Consider the following 27,197-nt stretch of genomic DNA (forward strand, 5'->3'; position numbering starts at 1 on the left):
GAAATTTTAACTCAGAACAACTAAAAGCTCACTTGCAAGGGTTTGTTTTTAGGGAGATTACATTTTGCACTTTTAAAATTTTTGTCCAACTGTATTCACATACCACGAAGTCCGTTCAAATTTGTAATGGAGCTTCCAAGTTTTAATGAGAACTTAAATTTTGGACTGAAAAAACGAACTTCAGCTCATTGATTGAGCTGATTAAGCTGTGTTTGACCTGACAAGACTTTGGGTTGCTTGGGGTTTGAGAACACCGTCTTAGCCGAGACAATTTAAGATTAACATTTCACCTCCCAGTACCGAGATGGGAATCGAACTCATGCCATCAGTGGACCAGCGATTACCGTATTACCACGTTAACCACGCGACCACCGAGACGTACATTGAGCAAAGAAAAAAAAAATTCTCAACATTCAGTAACTTTTCCATAATTTAAAACGTTCATAATTATGGAGATGATATCAGATGGAATTTAAAAAAGAAAAGATGGTTCAAAGTTCTAGCCCCATATATAAACCGTTACTCGTTTTGACTAATTAGAAAGAATTTAATATAATAGAATATTGTATTCTTACTCTACTGGAATAATAAACAAACAAACTCGTTTTGACTGAGAACATCTACATAAAAGCAACCAAAGGCGTCGCGGCGCGCCGTTCGTGAATGTGAACTCCTGCAAGCTGCGTATTATGTGGGAAATCACTTTCTCAATGGAACAGATAAGTCAGATTGGGTTTCATTCAACAACAAAATAACGCTTAACAAAAGAGGGAAACGCCATATGGAAAGTGCCATGGACCGTGAAAATCAAGCACCATTCATGATGCTTTGACTTTGCGCTCATCCACACACTGACACACGATGACGTGATTGAAGCACATTTCGCAAATGCAAAGAAACAAAAAAAACAACCCGATAACCGAGATGACCCCCGGTCAGTCCGGCCCGGTCGGAGGAGGCAGGCAGGTTAGCTCGCGGCTTATCATCGCTGTAGTCGCTGCTGCTGTACAACACCACAGATGGATGATGTGTTTTTTTCTGCCTGCCTCTCTAATGGATGACAGCATGGTGCTCTTGCTTGTCACATGTGCTTAGGGGTTGGTAATTTTCACAAATGGAGCGCCGTTACGCAGTTCGTTTTGCAAAATAACGAGATATAAATATGACCAAACGTGCTAAATCGTTCATAAACACCATTAGGCTTGGCAGTAAATTTCAGAAAATTTATTCTGACATTGTAAATAGTTGTAAACATCGAAAACGGAACTAACTATGTGAGGTGGTTGGAAAATAACAAAGCAAATTGAAATAATTAATAATGGACCTAGGCCCAACGACTTTAACACGAACAGTGCGAAGTTTTCGTGTCACATTTTTGGCACAGGAACTGTTTTCCCGAAAACCTTTTGCCCAGAGAAAAGCGTTACCTTCTGCCATTTAACCGTGGGCCTGCCTATGACCGACAGATTAAAATATCGATTGAAAATTTGAAGACGTTACCTACTTGTTTACCAAAGTTGTTTGTATTTGACTCGTCTTCGAGAGAAGGAAGAAAAAAAGCAAAGTATGAAAGTATGAACTCATCAGCACTCGCTCGCTTGCCGCTTTTTTATGAATATATACACAACTCACAGTTCATCGATGTGTCTTCGTTTGAGCGTTTGATGTGCGCGAGCTAGCTAACAACCGGTCAGCGTTCGGGGTGTAAAGTGATGTCATGTTTCGAAAATAAAATACACTTCTGGGGTCGGTCAATCGATGCTGTCAGCCGACAACGACAACAACGACGAATCAAAATCAATGCAGGGTGTGATATGAAGACGAGGCAGACAGAGGGTGTACACAGTGCATTATAAATATGCTGATCGTGGTCATTTATGTTTCATTCATTCGGTATTATTACCAACCACGATTGATTGCCGTTTAAAAATATGAGAAGGCGGACGTTCAACCGTTTCGAGGGATGGGAGATTACAATGAGACGGAAACCTGGATTAGCACGTTAATCTTCACGCGGCAGCGTTTACGAACTGTTAAACATTCTAGCCTTCAAGCATACCAAGTTTGTTAATTTTTTTCAATCAAAATAATTGTGCTTTATTATTCGCTATTACGAAGCTGTGCTGCTGCCATCTGGGGTAGTACGGGTGAAAGATAAATTATAGACGACTTCACATTCCTTCGAGTAAAGTTTTCATAATTCCAAAAGATAAGGGAAAAAACACTACTTTGAAAAATTTAAGTTTAATTTCGCCTCAATAAGAATAAATTAGCACGGTAGGAGAGTCCATTCTATCTGATTGTTCCATAAGTGCTAGTCCATCATATATGTTGTATGAACGATTTTTTATTTGTTACTTTAAACTAACTATTGGATTGGGTATAGTTGTAACAATGTAACAAATAATAAATACGTTAGATAGAAATTGGATGGATTTCAACTTAGGACACTATAAAATGTAAAATTCTTATTTAAAATTGTGTACGGCTAATGGTTGTAAAATTTTTATTTGCGATAAGGTTTCCAAAAAATATCATACAATAAATATATACAACAAATATATACACGATAAAAATATATACACAACATGATATCTCGCGTGAGCTTTCATTATCATTAAATCATTAAAATTAAGCTTTGAACTAAACAAAACTTCAAAGGAGTGGTGGTTTGTGTTCCCACGGTAATAGTAGAACTAAAACGCTGACAAACATAGAAAAGTAAAATGGAGGAACGGGCTCATCAAGAATGCCAAACAAAATGCCAATCCTAGATGTAGAGGAGTCCGCGGTCCGACAGAAAAGCTGGTTTAATCTTAACGGGGGTCTGCTTTCCGAATGTTCCGTTTCCGTTATTGCATTGGTAAAATCAGAAAAGTTCATCCAATTTTCCAAACTTTGAAATTTGCTTCAATTTTTTGATGGCAGTAAAAAACGACTTCACTCGGCCACAGCCTACCTTCACCATTTTTTTTAATAAATATCTGCAATTTTAGTACATACTAAAGACTAAAGAAGCATTTACAGTTTTTGTGCAAATAATAAAAAATGAGGTGGTCAAATTGTTGCAGCCACATATCTCGTCTATGAATTTCTAACCACCTCCAAGAATTCATCACAAATCAAAATAACCCAAACACTCCCACTCACGACGAGAGTCACACCGGTTGTTTCTTTTTTGCTGCCACTCTACTATGAAACCGCGCCACTTGTTTTGGTACCAACTCAACCAACCACCTACCAGTTTCGGTCTTCGGGATTTAGCCGCAGATCAGCGCGTTGCTGTGATGATCATGTCGTTGAGGAATTTCAATTCCTTCAGCAGACTTGGCGGTGTATTGCCTTTCAGCTTAAGGTGGGATTGTCAACGGTGAAGTAATAATATGTGTGACCCCCTCCCCGTTCCTCTAAAAGTGCATCTCTTTTGCTCTCTGTTGTTGTTTGGGGAAAACCTATTCCGATGATATTAGATTTATTTGTAGGTTATTTGTTCCAGTTACTTAACATTTAATAATAAAGTGAATATGAATTACCTGGTTATCAGAAACTGATTTTGAAAGAAAAAAAGTCGGAAATAAACGATTTTATTTTTTAAATATTTATAACTTCTGACATCTTTGTTTATTAAAGTGTTCTATTGATTTTTAACATCGTCAAGAATACCTCCGACGACGTAACTATAAATATGTTGGGGACCAATGAAAGCTTTGACCGCTATCTCGGATCTTCTGGTAGAAAAAAATCTTACTTAAAAAAGGCATCTAACTTTGACTTGGCTTCGCTGTATTTCATATATCAATGAACCGATTTTCTAAAGTAAAATTTTAGTTTTTTGCCGTTAATTTTATTATGATTTTCATAGAACAAACTTGGTCTCTAAAAATCACAGTTCTTCAGTATATTGGAATGATGATAAGGATGTTTGAAATGCGCGCTTCGGTTCATATTGACTCGAACAACTTTAGAGGGTAAACCGCTCCTAAAATAACCATTTAACGCGCTTTTTTTAAAACTGCTAATTACATCATCATCAAACTAAACTCCATTGCCGGTGACAGTTTGAATCACGTTACTTTTTCTTTTTTTTTTGGAACGTTCGCTTAGTGATTAGAAAAATCAGAAACAGGACTGTAATGTACGTCAGGATAAATTCTTGAGAAATTTTCAAAAGAAGATGAAAACATAAATGGTGGCCCACATCAAATTGCATTACTTTGCAAACGCTGTAAAATCACCATTGAGTATTTTCGCTTAAAACCGTATACAAAGAAAACTGAAAAGTTTATAGTTTACATATTTTTATTTTTAATTTTTTTTCAGTATTTTGAAAGTTGAATAACTTACAGTCACTCAAAGAGCAATGGTCCAAATTGCTTCGCGTAAACTTCTGAAAAAAAAATGCTCAGTGCTTTCAACAGAACGTTTGAAAACAACTTGTAGTCGTGCTGCAACTGTGAGTTTTGTGATTAAACTTTACTATGCGGTTCTGAAAACCAACTTAAAAAGATTTGAGGTCCGAATAGTTGTTTTATTAGTAGTAAGGATTTACAAGCGAGTGAGTTCAATTTTAGACGGAATCTCTATACTTTGATCAGGAAACTACGGAGCGAATCCATAAGAAGTTTGACTAAATTTTTTTTTCCAATATTTTTGCATTTTTGATAGTATTTCATAAAATTTATTATCCTTAAGAAAAGCCCGTAGCCCTGTCAAAAGTTGGGTGAAATTTTAGTTGCATCCCACTTGCACTAATGCAAAACCATCACCCAAATTCGGCAGTAATGCAGAAAAATCTTGAACAATATTTTCTCTTTTCGAACATATGTCCCGCATAATCAAAGCAATCAAAGATATTAAATGAAATCAATGCCAACTATTCGCATCCGTTCGTTCATTCGTTGGGTGTGTGTTTTCGTAACGCGTTTGGAGTTTTTTTTATCGAGCAACGGGGCGAGCACGTGTTTACAAATTATTTATAGCTCCTAACAGCCGGCTGAACTGCTGCGCGCATCTTAGAAGGGCGGCTGGTACAACAGCCATTTGTATAGTGATAATTTGCACAATTGGTAGCAATTTATGTACTCCCAACCCGGCGTAACCGGTCCTAGAGATAGCGTATTTCATCTCAGCAGCATCATCATCATCTCTGGGGAGGCAACTGGGTAAAGTGACTGTAGATGAACGTAGGTATGCGTGCAGTTTCGTGCACTTTGAAATCTCCACCACATCAAGCTTCCGTTATTTCGCAGTTTTCGCCATCACATGACACGGCGGCACACATCGTCGCCGAGAGTATTTATTGGTCCGATGCCAAAAGTATAGCACCTTCAGGATCGCCTGAAAAATCTGAACTTCTCTTAATCCGCCAACAATTTTCCCAAGCATGAAAATATTTAAATTTAAAACCATCATGCTACCAAATGAGATGACTAATAACACCCAACCGAACGCACACGTTGTCTGGCTTGATTGATGTGTGACGAAAATTTGCCGGCTTAACAAAAAACCGCTTCTTGGGACCCCACCCCGTTACAGGATAGGTACGTATGTACTTATATGCAAAGCGGCAAAGAGATGAATGAGCGACATTGTTGCGCATCTAGGCGATTCTATCCGCTGAAATCGGAAACCGACGTGCGATGAGTCCGATCAAATTTATTAGACACCAATATAGTTCATGTGTGTACGTACATGCGCCTCTATAGCCGGTTCATTCTCAATTTGGAGTAATGAATGAACGAATAGCTCCCGAGTTTTTTTTGTCTTATATGGTGTGGCAAAAAAAACAGTTGACGGCAGCATTCAGCAGCGTTGATGGTGCAGGAAACTTTCGTCACTGTTTTTTTTTATTGTTTTTTTTTTTTTTAATGTAGAGTAGATAACTAACTACCTGAGGCGCATTCTTAACGAAAAAGTTGCTCCAAAAAATTTCACTCACTTCAGCAGGTTTGGGCGTTCATATTTATACCTGCATAGGTGGTACTTCTACTGGCGAAACCGTGACCACAGATAAGTTTCGTAACAATTTCGTTCCCTCCTATAACCACTGGTGATGGCTACAGGTAGTTCCAATGCATTCAGCAGTTTGATATCGAATTTCGACCAACAGTCTTTTGTAAGGTAAAAACTGAACGATTCTTGCAATCACGTTGTGTTTGATAAATGAAATATTTTGTGTACTTAACTTACTTCATGAGGGTGAATTTCAATTTGTTTTTTTTTTTTTTATTTTTGTTGAGTAATTACTGGGTTTTGAGAAAATTTGTCCGGATATTGCCCCGATTTACGGTTGTCACTTTTGAAATCAAATGTCCGGACTTTGCCAGGTTTTTATTTAAAATTTCCCAGTTTGTCCGGCCCCGATACGTGCTGAAAAAATTCTAGCAAACATACACTTAAATGTTTGTTTTTTTTGCTACGAAGTTTGATTTTGAAAAATCTTGCTTTTTCTACCGAAAAAAATAATTTCAAAAAGTAGTACTTTTTGATAAACTGTTCAAAACAGTTTTTAAAAGTGCTACCATGGCCATCAGTATCTGACACTTTTAGTGTTCTGTTGAAATTGCCTTTGTTCTCACATACTCTCTCCTTCTTATGGAAGAAGAGTTGAGTATAGGAAATTTCATGCCCGAAAGGCCATTCCCCAAAATCTATTTTTATAAAAAAAAATGCAAATATCACAAATTATTTAAAGTTTCTGTAAATTGTAATCAATGCGATGAGTTAGCATGTGTTGAACACTTTTGTCCATCACTTCGACATGTACTTTTCGACACTAATTTGATTGGAAGGAAAAAACTACAATCTGTTTCTTCAGGTTAAAAAACTTGATGTTGTTTTTTAAGGTATTGCAAAAAATTGTGTATATAACTTGTTGCAAAACTTGATTTTTTTTCAGCACTCGACGTTACTATCCAGCTCGGCAAACCTCGTGGGATAAATTTTCAACTCGTACTAAAAAAAACAATGAAAGTTATGTATGCATCAAGTTGCAAAAAGTGTTTTTTTTTTCAGCAAATGGCTCGCCGATTTGGATAATAACATCGAGTGCTGGAAAAAAAAATCAAGTTTTTCAACGAATTCCACACCCAATTTAATATAAATTCCCTTAAAAGTTTCCCTTAAGGGGGGGTAGGGTCTAACACTTTCAAAAAATCGATTTTTTAATTTTTTTATTTTCTTATTGTAAAACATTTCAAGAATGTTGTGTCAAATTTTCAAGTCAATTGAAGCAAAACTGTAGAAGTTATAGGCCTTTATCTCCTCCTATCTAATACTGCAAGAAAGCAAGAGCAGAAACTTCAAACGCGTTTTTCTCGAAAGCACATTTTTAAAGTCCGTGGACATCGTCATTTGAAAACGTCTTATCCGATTCTTTTCAAATTTGGAACATGTTTTCTACATATAAAATACCAGACCCCAACGTTTTTGTTTTTTGTTTTTTTTTTACTTTGGGGAGATTTTACAGGTGAAAAATGGCGGATTTTTTTGTGAAAAATCGTAGTTTTTACTTCAAACATCCACAAAAATTTCATAAAAATTTTTTTAAGTTAAATAAAAACGTTGGGGTCCAGAAAAACATATAATAAAAATATTTTGCTCTGATTTTTTGACTTCAGATGATTCTGTGCTGAGATACAGTGTCCACCGCAAATCCTGTTTTCTAAAAGGCATCCTCGAAAGTGCTCCGTCACCGACTGATTTTTCAATATTTTTCTACGAAAAAATTACTAAATGTTCTTTTAACAATGCTTTCTATAATGCAAAAAATTTTAATACATTTGTTTGAACGATAGCTCTAGAAAAAAATCGTGAAAATGGTGTTTTTTTATACCCGTTAGACCCTACCCCCCCTTAAAAGTTTAATTAACTTACAAGAAGCGTATATCAACAAATAACTATATTGGGTTTTACTTCTTAGCAGCTCCTTAGGTTTTTTTTCACACTCACGGCACAAAACCTGTCAAATGAAATGCAAAAGCTTTCTAATGTAAGTTTTTTTTACCACGCTCTCAGTTGAAATTTGCCGGTGTTTCTGATGATGATGACATTAAAGATTCTTACAGTGCTGCTGATGATTTTTAATTAAAAATCCGGATCTCATTATCAAGCGAAATGCCTGATGTCTTTACGAATCTATATTTATCGTCGCTATTAACAAACTACAACAAACAAACTTGAAATCAGTTTTATTTTTATTAAATTTTATAGAGAAACGCGATCGCTCACTATACCCTTTGATAAAATAAGTAAAAATAATGTTCCATAATTTTTTTTTTTTGAAAGAATGGAAATGTGTCTCCAAGAGAAACTCTCTCTACTGTATGGCATTGACAGATTCCCCTGCTCACACTCTACATTTTTATCAAATTGTTTTTTCCCAATTGAGTTTGTTGTGACCAATCAGCTCCCTTTGATTTCTTTCAAATAAAAAGGTTATGTTTCAATATAGCACCTTCAATTCTTATCTTGATAAACGAACAAAACTCCAGAGACAACACCGGGAAGAAGTGTCAAACAGTGACTCATATCTCGCACCCTCTCCTAGCGCAAACATCAATTTTAATCACTACCAAGAGTCGCACCCCCGCATCACAGTCTGTTATTCATTCAGACACTCCAGGCCTCACCCAGCGCTACTGGACTGGCTGGCACACCACATATTGTTCGGCACCATTGATTATTGATGTATTTCGTTATCGCCTTTCGATTCTCGGCTCGTTACAACGTCCAGGGTAAAGCCATCTACCCACCCACTTCTGCCCCTGATCCCTTGCTGGCTAGCTATCATATATTGAAGTATACGTACGTCAAGCCAGCAATCATCATCGGATCGGTACAAGTGTCTGCAAGTGGCCATATAATAATTTGCTGTAGCGATGTATTGCTCAAGAACGCGCGCGCCTGGCCATTCACGAAGTCAGGGACGTTCGAAAAATCACGTAACACCATTATACCTTATAAGGTCGAGCTAGAATGTCTTGACGTAATTCTAGGGCGCTCCTCTTCCTCGCAACAGCAGTTATGCCGTCAATCAATATCATTGACTCATAGAAATTTGTCCCAATTCATATTTTTGTGAGTTCCTACTATGTTCAACTATCCCGCAGCCCCAAATTGAATTTGTTTTTTTTTTCTCTTGCTTCAGATATCGAAACGCATCCAGCCTCGCCCGTGTTCCCCCATCTGCTATTAGGCAACGGACGGGACGCGATCGACCCCTCCACGGTAGGCGCCAACTGTGTCCTGAACGTCACCTGCCAGCAACCGGCCTCCAGCCAGCTCAAGCCGGGACTCAAGTACAAACAGATACCCGCCAGCGATACACCTCACCAGAACATCAAGCAGTACTTCCAGGAGGCATTCGAATTCATCGGTAAGTTCCCTTTTGTTTGTATCGCATATATCGCGATATGATGGTTATGCACCTCGCAGCACAATCATGGCAATTCCACAGCGTGATCATTCACACTTCTAATGGTCAAATTTTACAGCGCCAAGTCATATCGAGGGATGAAATTAATTATTGCAAATAAAGAGTTGTTGGCAGGGTTGCCAACATGTTTTTCCAAAAATCAAATAAATGAAATAAAAATCAGGCAAAATCAGGCCACACAAATAACGGAAATTCCTCTCAAAGTGATGACCTTTTTTTTGGTCATCATTCCACATTTGAGAGCCTACTTGGTTGAATAATTCTACTGCATCAAAGCAATTGAAAGTATTTAAATAATAATTGAAAGAAATCTTTCGATTGCTTTGATTCAGCCACGTTTACACTTTTTAACTTCAGCAATGGTACCTAATCCAGTTCCTTACTACCCATTTTTCATCACATTCGCAAAAATCAGGCAAAATCAGGCATATTTTAAAATATCAGGGAAATTCAATGGCTTATCAGGTTATCAGGCTGAGCCTCGAAAAATCAGGCAAATCAGGCACATTGGCATCTCTGGTTGTTGGTTTATCTAAAACGAATACAGAAGCAGTTTTCGATCGTTTGCAGACATGTATAGCCATAAACTTCAACGATTATCGAAAAAAAAATCATTTCAATGACAACCAAATAAAAACCAACCACTTCGACAACGAAAACAGTCATCCAATCGTCAAAATACGACGACTAAATGTGTGTTGATTGGAAGGGGATGTTGTTCCGTTCCGTCCGTGCGTATGCGATACGTGCTTCTCGTCGCTAGAGTTCAACTTTCCTTAAACTACGAGCTAAAAGTGAAACGGCCGCGTACTTACGACTGTATTTAAACAGATAGGCACCTATCTACCTGCTTATTGAAGTAGAACTTTAGAAGACCCGGTCTGGTGTACTAGCTGCAATGGTGTGTTAGCATCGCCCATCGTGAGTATATTTTAAATGCATGACTCATCAGCTGCATAGTTGCTACTGGTTTGTTAATGTCTGCCACAGACAAACTGACGGTTACGGTTTCAACTAGATTCTTGCTTTTTTGTGCTATGTTACCTAGTTGGAACAAACTTTCATCATTTGTTGAACTCGAATAAAACAATTATACAGATGATAGAGATCAATCATCAATGTTCTAAAATGTTCATTTTTTTTAGTTCTTGTTGACCCAAAATCGACAATATCGAAACAACAATAAACAGTTAATAAATATGGACGTCCTTGGCCGCCTGGGACTCGTAAATCAACAGCAAGAATCAATTGCTCATTCAATGTTGAAACATCCTTGTACAAATTTTCACGCCCATCCGATGTGGTTTCACGAAAGTTAGAATTTCCAAGGGTCGCCTTCTTTGACAAAATTGCGGTAGAACCTTGCAACCAGGGTATGTTATTGATTATGTTCTTTACAATTTAGGTACTTAACGCATTTATACACTGTTTAGAAAAACAGAGAAAATTAGTAGAATCTTGAGAAATTGCAAAAAAACACATATGTATGTTTTTACAAAAGGATCTGTTTCCCCTTAATGGCTGAATCTGTTTTCAAGTATTGGTTGGGAAATTCTCATCAATAAGGACTTTCTGTATCACGCAAATTGGTGGTTTTAATTAAAAATTTGAAAAAGGGTTTTCCATATGCACCAGAATTAAGCAATGTATTGTAAATTAAAAGCAAACAGTGATTTTAGCTCTTTTAAACCTAACGGTACGAGCCGTTTAAAATAAATGAGGTTTAATAATAATAAAAGGTCTTCATAACGGGTGATACGGTCAAAATTTGGTCAATATCAACTTGACGTATTTCTTTCAATTTTGCATTTAAAAAAACCTGAACACCCCTCATTTTGAAGGTGTGTGTATGTGTAGAATGTTGTTCCTATTTTGATTTTGGAATTCACTCTTCAGTTGTCAAAATGCCGTCCAAGGAATAAGAGCAGTGTATCAAAATTTTGCTCGCGCATCGCGAAAATCAGAGCTACTCGCACGCAAAGCTGGCAAAATCACTAAAAGTTGCCAAACCAACCGTTACAAATGTTACAAATGTAATTAAAGTGTTAGAGGAACGTTTTTCGACAGCCAGGAAGTCTGGATCGGGGGGAAATCGAAAACCGGAAGCCGCTGAGACGACAAAGAGAGTTGCCGGTAGTTTCAAGCGAAACCCTAACCTTTCTCTCCGAGATGCCGCAAATAAGCTGGGAGTATCGTCTACAACCGTGCATCGAGCCAAAAAACGAGCCGGACTATCGACTTACAAAAAGGTAGTGACTCCAAATCGCGATGAAAAACATAATACTAAAGCTTAGTTCTTTTAGAAATGGGACAGTTACGAATGCCTGTATCTAAAAAACCATTCGTTTGAACGAAATACTTTCTATGAAGAAAAAGAAGGTAATGTTATGATCTTTCATGAAAAATTTTGAAAAAAAATATTTACCGTTTTTTGTTAAAGAAATTTCAACTTTATTCTCGGTATCTCCCATTAGCCAGCGCACACTTTTTTCAGTCATGGTATTGATCAGTTTCTCCAACTTATACTTCGTAAAATCTATATTTTAGGTGGCTTCACCCTCCTTCTTCAATTTCTGAGACTTTTTGGTCCAATACTTCTCTGGAAACTGGAAACTGGAAGCATTTTGGTGGATACAGTTAATTCGAAATGAACAAATTTGATTATTTTTTACCACATTTTTGAACGTTTTTTTTTTTCGGTACCGGTTTTAAAGCTTAAGAGCTTTGGAACTATCAAAAAATAGTTGTTTGATGTTGGATTTCAATGAGTCATCACTCGGCAACACTTTCAGCTTAAAGGAGAAAATTGTTTTGGACATTTCAGCGATCTACCCTTAGTTTTTCGTTTATTGAAAATTAAAAATGCTGGTATGAGACTTGACTTCCTTGATGATCTTTAACCGTTGTTGGCGATCATGTGCTTCTCTCCAATGCTTGATTTAAACTTTGTGGACATTATTGACAGTGTTTGCATACTTATCCACCACAAAAACTCAGTAATTCTTTGAATAATCAACGGTTTTGTCAGCTATCAATTTGATAATGACGTATTTTCAAGGAAACTGTGCAAAATTATTTTTTTCTTTTTCTCTTGCATCGTACATATCTCAAAAACGCGTAAATTTTAAATTTTGAAAAAAATAGGTCGAATAGTACTTTTTACAGGAAACAAAATGCTGTCAAAATTTTCAATATCCAATAACTAGTTAACGAGCTATTAGCAAATGAAAGTGTCCCATTTCTAAAAGAACTAAGCTTTACGGCCAAAGCGCGATCCCGGAGGCTGTACATGACGATGCTGACGGAGTATGACTGCGTGGTAATGGACGACGAAACCTACGTCAAAGCCGACTACAAGCAGCTTCCGGGACAGGAGTTTCATACGGCAAAAGGAAGGGGAAAGGTAGCAGATATTTTCAAGCACATGAAACTTTCAAAGTTCGCGAAGAAATATCTGGTTTGGCAAGCCATCTGTGGCTTGAAAAGCAGCATTTTCATAGCTTCCGGGACTATCAACCAAGAAATTTACGTGAAAGAGTGTTTGAATAAACGTCTGTTGCCTTTCCTGAAGAAACACGGTTGTTCCGTACTGTTTTGGCTGGATTTGGCATCTTGCCATTACGGTAAAAAGGCCATGGAGTGGTACGCCGCCAACAACGTGCAGGTGGTTCCCAAGGACAAGAACCCTCCCAACACGCCAGAGCTCCGCCCAATTGAGAAATACTGGGCTATTGTCAAGCGGAACCTAAAGAAGACCAAAAAAACTAAGGACTGCTAAGGACGAGCAGCAGTTCAAGGCAAACTGACTTTCTGCGGCGAAGAAGGTGGACAAGATGGCTGTACAAAATCTGATGGAGGAGTTAAGCGTAAGGCCCGGCAATTCGGATTTGGAAAAGCGGAAGCCTAACTGAATATTTTTCCTGAACTTTACACTAATTAAACTTGAAAAAGAAATTTAATTTGATTTTTCAAATAAACGATTTCACCGATTTACATGCGTTTTCCCTTGACCAAATTTTGACCGTATCACCCTTTACTGTGACTACCTTTTCAGTTGAGACATTTCAACTGGGAATAAACTCAAAACTCAATATACTACATACTTGAGTCGCAATCAGTACAAATACTACTCTTTGTTCACATGCCGGGAAGCTTATCGAATTGCCGAGATAAGATTGCTTCCCAGCTTTTGACTGCACCCATCCTTTTGTTGAAAATAAAACCCATGTACTCATTTGTTTTTTTTTTTTTGGTTTTTTTGATAACAACATAAACTACAGTTCCCACGATCCTGCTCAGCTCTGGCGCCATTCGCAAACCACATCATTCCTACTTCCTGTTTTTTTTATGTGAAACACATATTTCCACATATCATTCAACGCCGAATTTTGTTTTTGATTAAAAAAAACCGTTAGGAAGCCAAAATGAACGTGACGACGACGCAGTTAATTGATAATATGAAGGAGATCGTCGAGGAGTGAGCGTGCGTGGTCATTCAACCGTCTAGAAAACCGGAAAATGTCAACATCGCCTAGTCGAGACTACGCCAATCGCACATTTTTGCGGAGCTACAAACAAGTAGAGTTAGTTAATGGCCTCCACACACCGGGTCAGCAGCGAAATATTACTTCCTGATGATGAGGCCGTCTCGGGAGATTTCTTCCAGACTCCGCATCTAAGAGTATGTGTCTTTACAAACATGCTCAGATCATTTACGACATTCGTTTAAAAGAAGCTGGGAAGACTGACTTATTCACGGTGTTTCTATTTTTATTCCAAAGTAGTTCCCTACCTACCGTAATCGGTTTCAGAAGTCGAAGCGATAATATGCTTTAATTTCTCTCCGATGCGACGACGACCTACCTGTCCTCAATCGACAGGCCCGTTCGCACTGCCACTCTATGGGGCCACTTTTTAGCGATCAGCGAGCGGCGACCGGTCAAAACCAAGATGTTGCGCAGCAGCTCCTCTTTGTCGAGTGAAATTGTTTTCCGCATCACAGTCCAAATGCACAACAAACCGCGATCAAATGCGACCGTTTGGTTTGACACCTCATCAGCACCACCCCGCCTTAAGTTCGGTTAGGTTGATGTCACTGTTATATTTAAGGCGACTGCGGCTCAAATCGGCGGCCGAACTTGCACAAATGTGTACCCACCAAAAGACCTCCACGTTTTTTACGTCCTCCTTGCCTGGTCCTGCTTCCTCATCGCCTCCGGATTTTCGCCAAAGAAGCCACATTTAGCGCTTGCATGAGTCCGATGGTGGTGCAAGTTAAATTTAAAATCTTACGTAGACGCGCGCGCGCAATTCGTTCGCAAAAATGTAAATATAAATATTGTGGTTTTGGATGGTTGGTGTGGTAAGTGCAGGAAGCCAGCCGGGGGTAGAAGGCAGCCGGGGTCGGAACTGGATGCTGTTCGATACTTCTTTTATCCTATTGAGGCATGTAGAAACAGATCGACAGATTTTTTTTCAATCAATATACTCTTTCTATTTTTTATACTTTCTAATACCTATTACATCGTTTTGATATGCTCGGTATTGCATTGAGAAGCTCAAAACATATCAATTGCTCATGAGCTGTCTTCAAATTTATTTACAGGAAAATCCAAAAACGGTGAAATACCTTTTAATTTTTTTTTTTTGGATTTTCTGCAACTACAACTACAACTTTTTTTGTATTTGCTGTAAAATTAAATAGTACATACAAGCAGAACAAATCTTCTCAAATCATCATGATTTTTTTTTCTTATCGTCGAATATTTCAAGTGTCAATAACCGGCTTCTTTGGTATTATGAACATATCAGAGCAGGTCAAATGACGTATTTTGAACTGTAAATAATTATTACAAGCTTTTACAAACTATAAATTTTGTAAAAATCGGTTTACAAACAAGAGAGTTTTAGCGGGAAAAGTGTTTACGTCATTTAACTGCTAGTGACCCAGCAATGGTTAACTTCGGTTCATATAAATACTGATTTGTTTGCACACATTTAACTCAGGCTGCTTTGATTTATTTGAAGATGTGTCTGAACAGTTTTTCCTTCCGTAAAATCTCCCAAGACTTCTTGGGTCCTCTTGGTTTTATAACGTGTTTGTGGTATCCTTTTCTGTTGCGTTTGTTCTTATTGAGAAACCTTCGGGACTTTTCCCCTAACAATGTAGTAGTAATTTGTTTTGAAGGAACTTTTGTAACTAAATGGAATTTTTTTTTTAATTTGATAAAAGTTTGATTGCTCCTGGAGCAAGTAAACCTTACTAGAGTTTTTTTTTATCATTTGTTCATTCATTCGGTAGAAACACGTAAACTTCATCGACGGAAGTTTTTCCACAGTTATTGAATCCGTGTATCATAAAATAACACTTCAGAGCGTTTAATCTTTGAAAGACGTAGGTATACTAGAAAGCTCAGCTCGTCCTCAAATGTCGTTTTTTTCCTCTTATCGCCACCTCAATAGAATCATCACAACAAATATAACAATATTTGCTTTTTTGTTCAATAACATCCATGACTCATTCGTAGCTGGAAGTCTTCTGCTTACTCTTTACTGATGTTTGTATGCGAGGCGCATTACTGCGCTCGAATTGGTGCTTTGCCTTTTATTAATGCTGTTAAAAGTAGTAATTAAAATCTTCAACCGAACATCAACGACTGCATACAGTGGACAATTATGTTCCAAATCAATCATAATAATAATGTGAATACCTTATATCATAAGGCAATCCATATGACTTGACCATACCCGTGTAACAGCTACCATCCGCATCGTTATCAGTTGAAATTTGATAGTAGCCACTTTTAAAAGGCCCTCCCGATAACCTCTAAGATACCACCTAACTAAGGCATTAAATGATCAGCTCGCAGACTTTGAAATAGCTGTATTTCTATCGTTTTTTTTTTTCATTAAAAAATCTGAAGTTACTTCTAGGTGTGCTCTGTGATTTAGATAGTTGGCTATTAGTTGTTTGCGCTTCTACGTTGAAAGTTTTTTTCAAAATATGTTGTCCACATTTGTGAGCGACATTTTGTGTACAATCTTCACTCTAAAATAAAAATTTCACCACGATATGATAGCCTCTTCGTTTAGCGTAGACAATTGGCACCACTAAAGCTCTTGTTTGGATTAATTGGTATGTTTTTTGAAAATATTTAACCGTTTTCTTCTCTAGAAATCTGTTCTTATAGAAACAGCATTTGTAATTCCGCTTTGATTATAGATATATCGTTTACTGAATGCTGACATTTACATGGTTTTCAGAGTGCATGCCATGTCCAATGTGAGAGGGTCAGAGTCATGTCAAATATGCCTTCTTTTTTTTTCTTTCCTATGAATGAAGTGCTAAAATCATATGTTAATTCTTCAACTTATCCTATTCTAATGAGATGTTTCAATTATATGTAGCAACTGGAAGACAATGTACATTTTACATCTTGGAAATAGAACTCCACCGCTTCCCAGAACTTGTTACGAGTAGCTCGCATTAAGTCTTCAACTGCCACAAACATGTATGTCAACAAAACAAACTGTTTGGTTTCAGAAAATTTTACAAGTTACCAGTAGCTGTGAGAAGGATTTAAGATAATTTATTACTTAACTTCCCTCTTATCAAACACAAGAGCTGATATTTATCCTAGCCGTCCTCCCTCACTGATTGCATGGCTCAAGTATAAGCTCGCCCGTCCATGGTGAGCATGTGGCACCGTTTAAAAGTTGCTGTTTATCTAAATATTTATCCCAAATTCATCTGTGGATTTATTACCCTACTATCCTATCCATGGTGTTTCTGTGTTTCAACCGCCGCGTCGTCGTCGGGTTGCAGATCCTAAATTATGTATGCAAAATGATGGGATGAACTTCTTCCGGTTCAGATTGTCTGCCCGATATTTCTCTGGGGAAATCGCTATTGTTTTAGGTTTTGGGAAAATCTGTTCTCCCTCCTCCTATAGTTATGGAAGAACGGGAGAGCTGCCTTCCTTCTTAGTTACAAGGAATTATTCAGATAGGGTTGTTTCCCCGGAAAAGGGCGTGCTGATATGACTAATGAAGCTTGTAATCGCTATATGTATAGGAATAGGTAGTGCTTATGATTTATTCAATAACAATATTGTGACCATGTGATGGATAAGTAGGCGTTTACCTTTTTTGAGGCAAACACGCATTTTGTTTTTAGTATGTCAAAGACAATAAGCTAAATTTAAAGATTCTCATGGAGAAATAAATATGATAACTGCATGTCGAAAAGCGTTACGAAAATGTCAACGAAGTTTGCCAACACGATGTCGGTAAGGAAAAATTTTGTTCAATTTCTGATTAAAAATTTGCTGATGTCTCTTAGGATTTTGATCTCTTAATAAAAAATTTACAAAAACTTTACGCGCTTTGTTCGCTGAACCTACTTTGGTATCGATTTAATATCGCTCCTAGAGATTCCTTGCAAACACCATCCAAACCAGACAAATTTAGAACACCTCAGGAATAGAATGAGAATGAATGACTCATCCCTGTTTTGGGTGGGTGACCTTACATATAGTTAGTATGCGCTGCTGTTTGTCGGAAGGGAGGTTTCAGATTTGTCTACCGACCGTCAAAATTCAACTTGGCGGTGTTGTTTCCTTTCGATAAAACGTGATGGAAAACCAAAGCATAAACTGCAAGCAACACTGAGTCATTCAGAATAACACAGCTGGAAAATGTGTTAGGAAAATTGTCGTTTTAGCGTGAACTGGTCCCCTATAATAGAATTAAAGTTTTATTTGTGTTTAGACTTTTGTTGAAGGCTCAGAAGTCATCTTATAGCGCTCTCGTTTATGAGCAGAGGCAACCTAGTTCTCCACAAGTTTTGCACTAACTGCTGGCGTTGTGTTGCAACCCTTGGAAGTTGTCAGTGTTGGAGGTGAGCATGAGGGTGAGTGTAGCAACCAGAGCCGTAGGAAAGGGGGAAGGGGTTTGGTGACAGACTTTTTTCTATGATATTTATGCTCAAACAGTGCATTAATTAAAAAAAAACGAAAAAATGATTTCAGAAATACATATTTGATTATGAATTTAGGTTTATTTATATTGGACAAATAATAAGTTTTATTAAGGCAGCTTTAAATAACTTAAAAAAACCTATTCTATATGCTTCAATCAAACAAAACAAATCTACCAAACTCTAGAGGAAATTTAATGATTGATAAAAATAAATCAAGTTTTCAAAAGATTCGCAAACCTTTAAACATTTAAATTTTCTCACATCACAACAAACAACATTTCGTTTGTCACAGTTTAGCATTTCAATAGTCTGATAAGGACACGACAAACAGGTGCCCCCGATCGCTGCCAGGAATTGCATTGCACCGAAAAATGGAATTCGTACAACTTTCAGTCCCGGGGCTCTCGACGTTCCGACGCTCTGCCAAAGTATAAATATTCCAATTCTGGTACTGCTGTCATAAGTAGCAGGAAACGCCACACGAAGAACAGAACTGTAAATGGCAAAAGAATTCCGAAATCGAAGCGAGAGGGAGACCGAAAAAAAATCAATTTCAACTCGATGACTCATTCGGCAACAACTATTAGTTCGATACAACATCCACCCACAGAGGTAACCCCTTAAACGAGCTCTAAACAGCGCCACTTTTCCCGCTGTTCCCCGTTTCATGCGGATTGTTTTATGTGCATTCTCCGATAGCTAGCTACATAGCTATCGTCTGACTTTTCCATATTCCGTGTCGCGTTTTTCCTCATAATTTACAGAGGATTGAACGAGGGTGGGACGGGGCTAACCCTGACAGGATACAGGCTAAAAGTGCTTGGACACGATTTTCCACAATCATTATACGGAATGGAATACCTGTGCGCTAACGTTGCTTCACGCTTGTAAGGTTTCCTTTAGCCGAAACTTCAAGCCAGTGTTGTATTGTATTGTCGGTATAATTCTCATTTGAAGGAATTCAACAAACTATGAGGTCCTCACCAAAATGACCCGATTTGTCAGTGTTTGAGCGTGATTTGTAGCAATAAATGTTCGTGTTTCAGCTCGAAATGAATCCTTATTTATTTCGCTACTAGGCAGCACAAGAAGTTCAGATTTCTGCCTCCGTAAGCTGAGTATTGATTGACAATCTTCAGCGGAGTGAAATAAGAGAGTCCTGCCTGCCTGCCGCAGTTTGAAGTCGTCGTAATCGGCTTATCGGATTCGAGTGACGACAACGGTCGCCAGCTAATGAATGGGAGGCAACACAAGATCCGAGCCACGTGTAATCATTTTGGCGAAGGGCCATTCGGCCACGTGCCGAAGGATTCCATTTACAAACTCCGTTTTTTTTTTCTTAGTATCACGTCATCAACAGCAACATGACTTGAACAAATGCGATTCCTCCTTAAGTCGAGCGGTTTTTATAGATATAATAAGCATATCTGCTAACCGCATCTGCGAAGTTTCTTTCAGTTTTCTCTCCGATGCGTATGTCTACGACATTAACGAGGCACAATTAGCCTTTTGCAGAAGATTAATTTTCCTCAATAATGGATGTTAACTCTAATAAAATGATTAGAAAAATGGTGGCCTAATATCCTTTACCAAAATGTCAATTTTGTATAAGACAAAAAGGAGGATTGTGCTTAAATCATCAAGCAACCAAGTGAGGCTGAAGGAAGCGAATCCATCGGCCTAATCATAATTGGAAACAGCCCGAACTCGGACAACAGACGTATCAGTATCAGTCAGTACCGTGCCAAAAGCCTGATAATCACCGGCTGGTGCTGATTGGGCCGTGAACACCCGCCTCGGTAATCAGCGAACGAGGCATGATGATTCATCAGCCGGTAAAGAACCGTGAACCACTCACAAATCCATCACAGACAATCGACAGAGCGATTCGTTTATTCTCCCAAACAGTGGAAATTAGCTTCAGATGTTCGCTGAGTTATTTCTCCTGTGTTCTGTGCTCGCTCAACAGTATCTCGGCAGCAGCAGGTAGCGTATCAGTTATCAAACAAAATGTCGTATGGTCTTGTTTACAGCTGTACCGAGTTAAGCAGAGTAATAAAATCACTATAAAAAGCACAGACTTCGATTGTAATAGTTTTGTTCCTCACTTTTCAAAACTGAGTAAAATACCTTAATCTGGGTCCAGAATTTAAATTCTAATTGCTGGTGAAATTCGTGAAAATATTCGTCCTTCTAGAAACACAACACTATAGATTTACGAATCGATGGCAAATAACTAGTTTCCAAACTAACAGCTAACCCGAGCAGACTTTTATGCACAATAATACTGTGGTCTGTGATAATACCTTATCTTGCTATCATGCCTTGATAGTTAATTTTGATATTATTTTTCCCGAATGAAGGTGGTACTTCACTGAAACCCTAATGATACCTCGTTTAAACACAAATGAATTTTGAGGACACAGTAATGCCATTTTTCGGTGTCAAATGAGATCAAAATTTGGCAATGATGTGCTTTTAAAATTCCTTTAAAAAAAGGTGGCTAAACGAGGTATTAAAATACTTTAAGTGAAACCTAAATTTGGCAGAAATGAACAGCGAATATTGACATTAAATAACCTTTATTCAGACTAAATTTTACCTGATTTCGCTAAGAAGGCATGATAGCAAAACATGATGGTATGCTCAAGATATGCAAACAATAATATTTTTGTTGATTATGTTCAACTGACTGAAATCCATATGAAAAATTGGTTATTTGAGAACTAAATAATAAACCATCGAATAGAAATAGACCATTTGCGATGTGTACTGAGGTTTAAGAAAATGAACAAAAAAAATGTAAATTTGCGTTTATTTATTATAGGTTCGAGGCGTTAAATAAAGCTTATTCAAATTTTAAATATACAAATTCTTTTACGAATTGTAAAAATGAAAAATGGTAATGTTTATTTAACTGCCACTATAAGTTTTTATTTTAATAATTCACTCTGTTTAAAAGAGATTGTCAATTCAGATTCTTGATCATTTGTTTATTAGAAAACGTTTGTAAAAACAAAGCTTACCACTTTGTTGCATTAATTAAATTTTTAAACAAAATATGTTCGGTATCTCATTTCAAAAAAAATTAGGATACCTTAATGATGCCTTTCAGACTAAATTCTACAACTTTGACACTAAGGTGTTGTTCGTTCTGTTATTTTGCTGTAAATGAAAGTCAATGAGCTTTGATTTCAAGATTTGCTTTCATTGAAAAATCTACACCTAATGATGTAAATCTTCACCTATTGGTGCCTCATTTTCGTTTTTCTTTGCGATCCAAAAACAAATTTTGATTACTCAACGATACTTTGTCTCGCTATCTCCTGAAAATCAGACTCAAAAAAAATCATTTCGGTGCCGATACCTCATTTTGCTAGGGAACATTAATCCTGATCTTGAATATGTAGCTGGTTCTGAATTTAACGAGTGCGTAGTTAACACATTTGAGATGCTGTCGTTGAGCATATCTCTATTTCCTTTCGCATCATCCATCCATCGAGGGCTTCCGCTGCCACCGGAAACCATCGTCACCGCACGACCGGAAATTTGCCAAAGCATCAGAAATCACTTTAGCCATCCCGTTCGTCCCCTACCCTAGATGTACAGGGCATTCGGATGAAGAGATGTTTTTGTGGTGCTTGTAGGGAGAAACAATCTAAAACCACCGGCGGGAGCGGAAAAAAATGGGTTGTCGTTCTTTTATTGTTATTTTAATCTCTTGTCCAACCCTAGAGGGGTTTTTTTTTCTAAACATTCTACCCGAATGGAGTCTGCGGCCAAATGCACCAAAAGTCATAAGCAAGGATAGGCGAGACTTTTTAAGGATTCTCTGAATCTGAGGAATGAGTATTTTATTCCACTAGACATCGTGTCGGTTGCAGTTTTCAGGGGTAATCCCAGCCAAGCCACGCATCGACGTCGTAAAAAAGAGGCAAAGATGGTAAATATCCTACCTCCTGTCATAGCAGCAGCAGCAGCAGCAGCAGCAGGATGAGTCATCACCGTCTCTGGGTTGCCTGTTCGTCTGCCGTCAACAACAACAGCGCAGGGGAAAGACCGCATCCTCTCAACGCCTCCTCCGCCACTTTCTCAAGGGACTTATAATCTAAGCAAGCACTGCCATCCTACAATATTCAAAATAGAAGTAGGGTATAGGCCCTGTCTGTGTCCTCTCTCTATAGCTTTTCCCCGAGCATCATGGTGGTTGGTCTTTGTTTTTCCAACAAAGGACAAACTTGAACGGATAACGGTTAGTTTGCATGTTGTTTGTGTTGTTGGTAGGATTTTACTTTGACGAGACGACGGACGTACGACGGTGGACGAATGGACAGATTGTTGTCCCGATGAGTTGCTATTGCTCTGTATGTCTCCAAACTTTCAAGTAAGCATCTAGGTACCTTCCTTTCCAATTAATTAGTTCACTTGAGGGATTCTTCAGTTAGTTTACATCAAGTGGCTGGATAGTTATTCATGCAACAAGTTGCGAAAAATAGATTTTTTCAGCAGAAGTAGTACATTTAGTTTTTAGTATTTAGTAACGAGACTTGCTTAATTGATTTTTGAAACGAGTGATGAAAAATTGGATTTTGCAACGAGTTGCATACACAATTTTATGCCAATGTAAACAATTTCATTCCGATCGGAAGTCTTTCGATTTCTGACAAATAAATATCCGCATGTGGACATCCTTAATGATAGAAAATTTCTGGTGAAAGTCGTGAAATGTAAATTTGCGATCAAAATGTTCAATTTTCAGCACTGAATTGCCTAAATTGCCTTAGCCGCCGACCGTGGCCTTGAGGATAGCGTTCAAGTCTTCTAAGCCAGAGGTCATGAGATCAAGTCTTGGTCACGGCAAACATAGTACTCTTTCTGTGGGTTGGTGGTGTTAGCATTAGTAAAATGCTAGCCATTATATCCTTGAAAGATGTACGCTTAGTCTTAAGTAGAATTTAGATCTCTTCAAAGAAACATGAAGTTTCACTGAGATCCTATGTGTGTGTGTTCGTTTAAAAAAATGGCGTTTTGGCTTGAATTCAACAAACATATGAGATTATGATGAATGTGCACACTTTTGTTCGATATGTTTTATATTGATATTTTTCCTTTTCTTTAATCCGCAAACATATATTTAGGTTATTATTGATGAGGTATTAAAATACATAAAAAGTAACTAAGCCATCAAACTGCATTTGAAATACTTCCACAAATTCCAATTGAAAAAAGTTTCTAGCCTCCACATGCATCAATCACTGTACCAAAAAGAGCTTCATGAAATTTGCCCAAAACCCGAAACGAATCGAAACGTGACGACACCAGATGGTTGCCGATGACTAATCTAACTTCCTTCCTTCCGCAAATCTGCCTGCCTGCCTGCTTGCTGAGAATTCCTATAACGTTGTTGCGACACAGAGGAAGGAGGGTGACTGTGACGACTTCCTTCCCCTTCCGTCCAAAAAAACCACCGTGATAGAAGCGGCCTTCGCTCGGGTCTGGTCCGGTCTGGTAGGTTCACACAAAAATAAACGAATCGACCAAAACAGAGCAGAAGGTCGTCGCGCTAAAAACTATTTTACGGCCTTGCCTCCGCCACCGTCATCAGATAGCATGGTGGACATCGAGCGAGGTTGGTGTGGTGCAATCCACAAACTATAAACAGTAGGTAACAAAAATTGAACCGCGCCAACAGCGGGCGTGTATGATGAGTCATAGATCATAAGTATGTTTCGCGTCGCATTATGCGTACATAACTAGTCGTGCTCGCCCGCTCGGTTTATTAGTTCGTTGGTGTAGAACAGCAGCAAAGCAATACCACAGAAAGGGTCAAACAGTCAGTTGTCGTGGCGTTGTTGTTGCGGGGTACCTAGTCGCTTTCTTCCGAAAATCCGGCGAAACCTCGCCGATGAGTCATCATAAGATGGCAAGCTGCTGAGCTAAGCAGCAAAACTATTTTAACATCTCCATAGAAGCTTACAACAGCAGAAGAAAAAAAAACTGCTCAGCTCTTGATGCGTAACTGTAATAAACGTGCTGGCTGACACGAAACAGGGAGAGCGAGAGAGCAGAATCCAACGAAACGAAACGAGCAATCTTTAGGCACCTCGACTCGACTAACACATGAAAGCAACGAATTGGCTGGTAGCGAACTGCAACAACTAAAGAAACGAATGGCTGAATAGCAGGCAAGCAACATTCGCTTCAACAAATGACCTTTGCCAGGGAGTGACGTCATTTTAAAGGCCGTTGGAAACTTGGTGGTTTCGTTTCTTGTTGTTCCATTCAACCAAACGACCAGACCAGCAGCAGCAAGGCAGAAAGCAGCGAGAAATTGCTCAAGTTTGGAACACTAGAGCGTTCGTTGATCGTGGTCGTTCGTCGTCGACAACGGCCTTTACCCCGCAACCTCCTCCCAACTTCCCTCCTGCTTGCAATGGTTTAGAGAGGGTAAACCAGCCGCGGTCGCATTGAACTGAGACTCTGGTTCTGCCGTGGATTCTGGCCCTCTCCGTACCTAGTGGGTATGGCTAAAGGTATTCGCTTGAGTCAGCAAAGCCGCATGCGAGCTTTGCAGATCAGGTTTTCTTTCACCGCATCCCATGCAAAGATCGCTCGGTCGCTGATGGGCTCCGATTCTATGACGATACCCAGGGTCGTAGTCAGGGAGAACTTGAGATCAATACCACAGCATAAGGACTGCACTTTAACGTTTGTCAAATGCAATAACTAGAAGCCAGTTCGACGTTTGTTGTTCTATAAGTTTCAGTGCTATGAGAGCATCCATGCAGCCCTGCGATGAAATGCCAATGTGATTTCTAATCTGCTGCTCAAGTCTCAGTCGGTATAGAAATACATATTGCTAAACAAAGTTCTCTTCGATTCTGTTTGAAGCAGATTGGTCAGATTGGAAAAGGGACAAACAGTTCAATTAAATTTAACGCAATTTCGACGCCTTCGACAAGTGTGGATTGCAATTATTAACACACCGTCTATCGCCTATCACCGCTCACAAAACAATTCCCGATTGCCGATAAAGTTCCATCTTGAACGTTTATTTAATTTGACCGAACCCTCGTACCTACTCCTCGGCGAATGGATGATGGTCGAATCGTTGGTGTCTTTTTCCCCCTTCAAGTGTTGTCTTTTGGTGGAAAATCATGATCAATTCCGATAAAACAAGCTGCCTGAAATATATGGTCTATAAAATGATGGCAGGCAACGCACAAGTGCCGATTGCTCGAATTGATGATGATAGAATGAAGTCACATAAACGTGTTACAGAATTTCCGAAACATTTTCGATTGACATCCATTCAAGCAAAACATCACTCACCTCCTTAGCAAAACAGTAAGGTCATTCCGAACCAAGTGACCATGAAAATGCATCGGCCCTCTCCGATTTTGCTCTAAATCAGTAGGATGACTCACTGTAATGTTAATAAGAAAAATCCAAAGTTTCGGGTGAATCGGGCAACCCCCCCCCCCCCCCCCCTTCAAATGGGTGCCCCTCCATTTTTAATTAAATTGCCTTTTTTCCCAAAAACAGCAACTGTTTTTGTGAATATATCAGAAACCATAGAAGCTACAGATAAGATGAGACCCTTGTAAGATGAAGTTATTGTCAAGCGAAAGACATTGTAAATTGTACAGTGTTACTAGACATGATATTTTTATTTTAAAAACTTTAAATGCGATAAACTTAAAATGCCTCTACTTGTTTTTCAATTTTCATGGCGCCAATGGAATTTTGAAATAATCGCATTTTAAGTTTTAAAATACAAAAATAACGGATCTGGCAACACTCAACACAAAATTGAACAAAGCCAATCGATTGCCATAAAAGTCAAAACATTGGTCTTACCCAAGGTGGGTATATATTCAGGAGGTGTTCCCGAATAACGAATTCCCGATTCAGCCATTTTGGCTATGTAGGCTATGCAACTATGCGGAATTCATGAAGTTTGTTTACCAACAAACCACAGAAAAGCTGGGCAAAAAATAAACAAACTCATTGAGAGCCCCGCTCACTCCTCGCCTACTTACTGTGAAAGTCGGAGAACCTAGTGTTTCTAAGAACCTTGGGTCTTACCAAGGTGTGTATATATTCAGGAGGTGTTACCGAATATCGAATTCCCGATTCAGCCATTTTGGCTATGTAGGCTATGCAACTATGCGGAACTCATGAAGTTTGTTTACCAACAAACCATCGAAGCTGAGCAAAAAATAAACAAACTCATTGAGAGCCCCGCTCACTCCTCGCCTACTTACTGTGAAAGTCGGAGAACCTAGTGTATCAAAAGACCTTGGGTCTTACCTTATCTGTAGCTTCTATGGTTTCTGAGATATTCACAAAATAAAATTGCTGTTTTTGGGAAAAATGCCCAAATTTTTAAATTTCTGAAACTTTTCTTCTTGGAAGTTGAACGTCTCCGGAACGGCGCTTACTGTTTTAAGTGAATGGACCCTCGTCCATGGGTTCATGGAATGACTCATTAGCTAGTGGAGTTCCATAAATTAAGATAGATGAATTTTAAATTAATATTTTCTACTACTAATATTTACTACTACCCAAGCAAGACTTCAAGAAATAAAATTTTCCATTTGAAATCCACAAATTGGAAACAGATTTTTTCCTAAACTGTTTCGATTTTTTCCCTTCAGTATTGTCGTTCGTGATTTAACCTCTCTCAATCCCTGCTTCGCTGCAACACGTCAAGAATTGAAAACCACTTTCACATCTGCTACTAATATACGTGTTCGTGTATTTGACGGGAAAATTACC

The 27,197-nt window shown here is 38.4% G+C and overlaps 1 protein-coding gene across 1 annotated transcript in view; it reads left to right on the forward strand.

The window, feature by feature from the left end:
* The window catches only part of LOC129739951 (tyrosine-protein phosphatase vhp-1), a 51,403-nt gene that overhangs the window by 15,033 nt on the left and 9,173 nt on the right, over positions 1–27,197 (forward strand). Inside the window, exon 3 of the mRNA XM_055731517.1 lies at positions 9,149–9,376. Within this exon, the coding sequence (XP_055587492.1) occupies positions 9,149–9,376 (228 nt within the window). The remainder of the gene's footprint in view (positions 1–9,148; positions 9,377–27,197) is intronic.

Source organism: Uranotaenia lowii, chromosome 1, assembly GCF_029784155.1.
Source record: "Uranotaenia lowii strain MFRU-FL chromosome 1, ASM2978415v1, whole genome shotgun sequence".
In the NCBI taxonomy this organism is placed as follows: Eukaryota; Metazoa; Arthropoda; class Insecta; order Diptera; family Culicidae; genus Uranotaenia; species Uranotaenia lowii.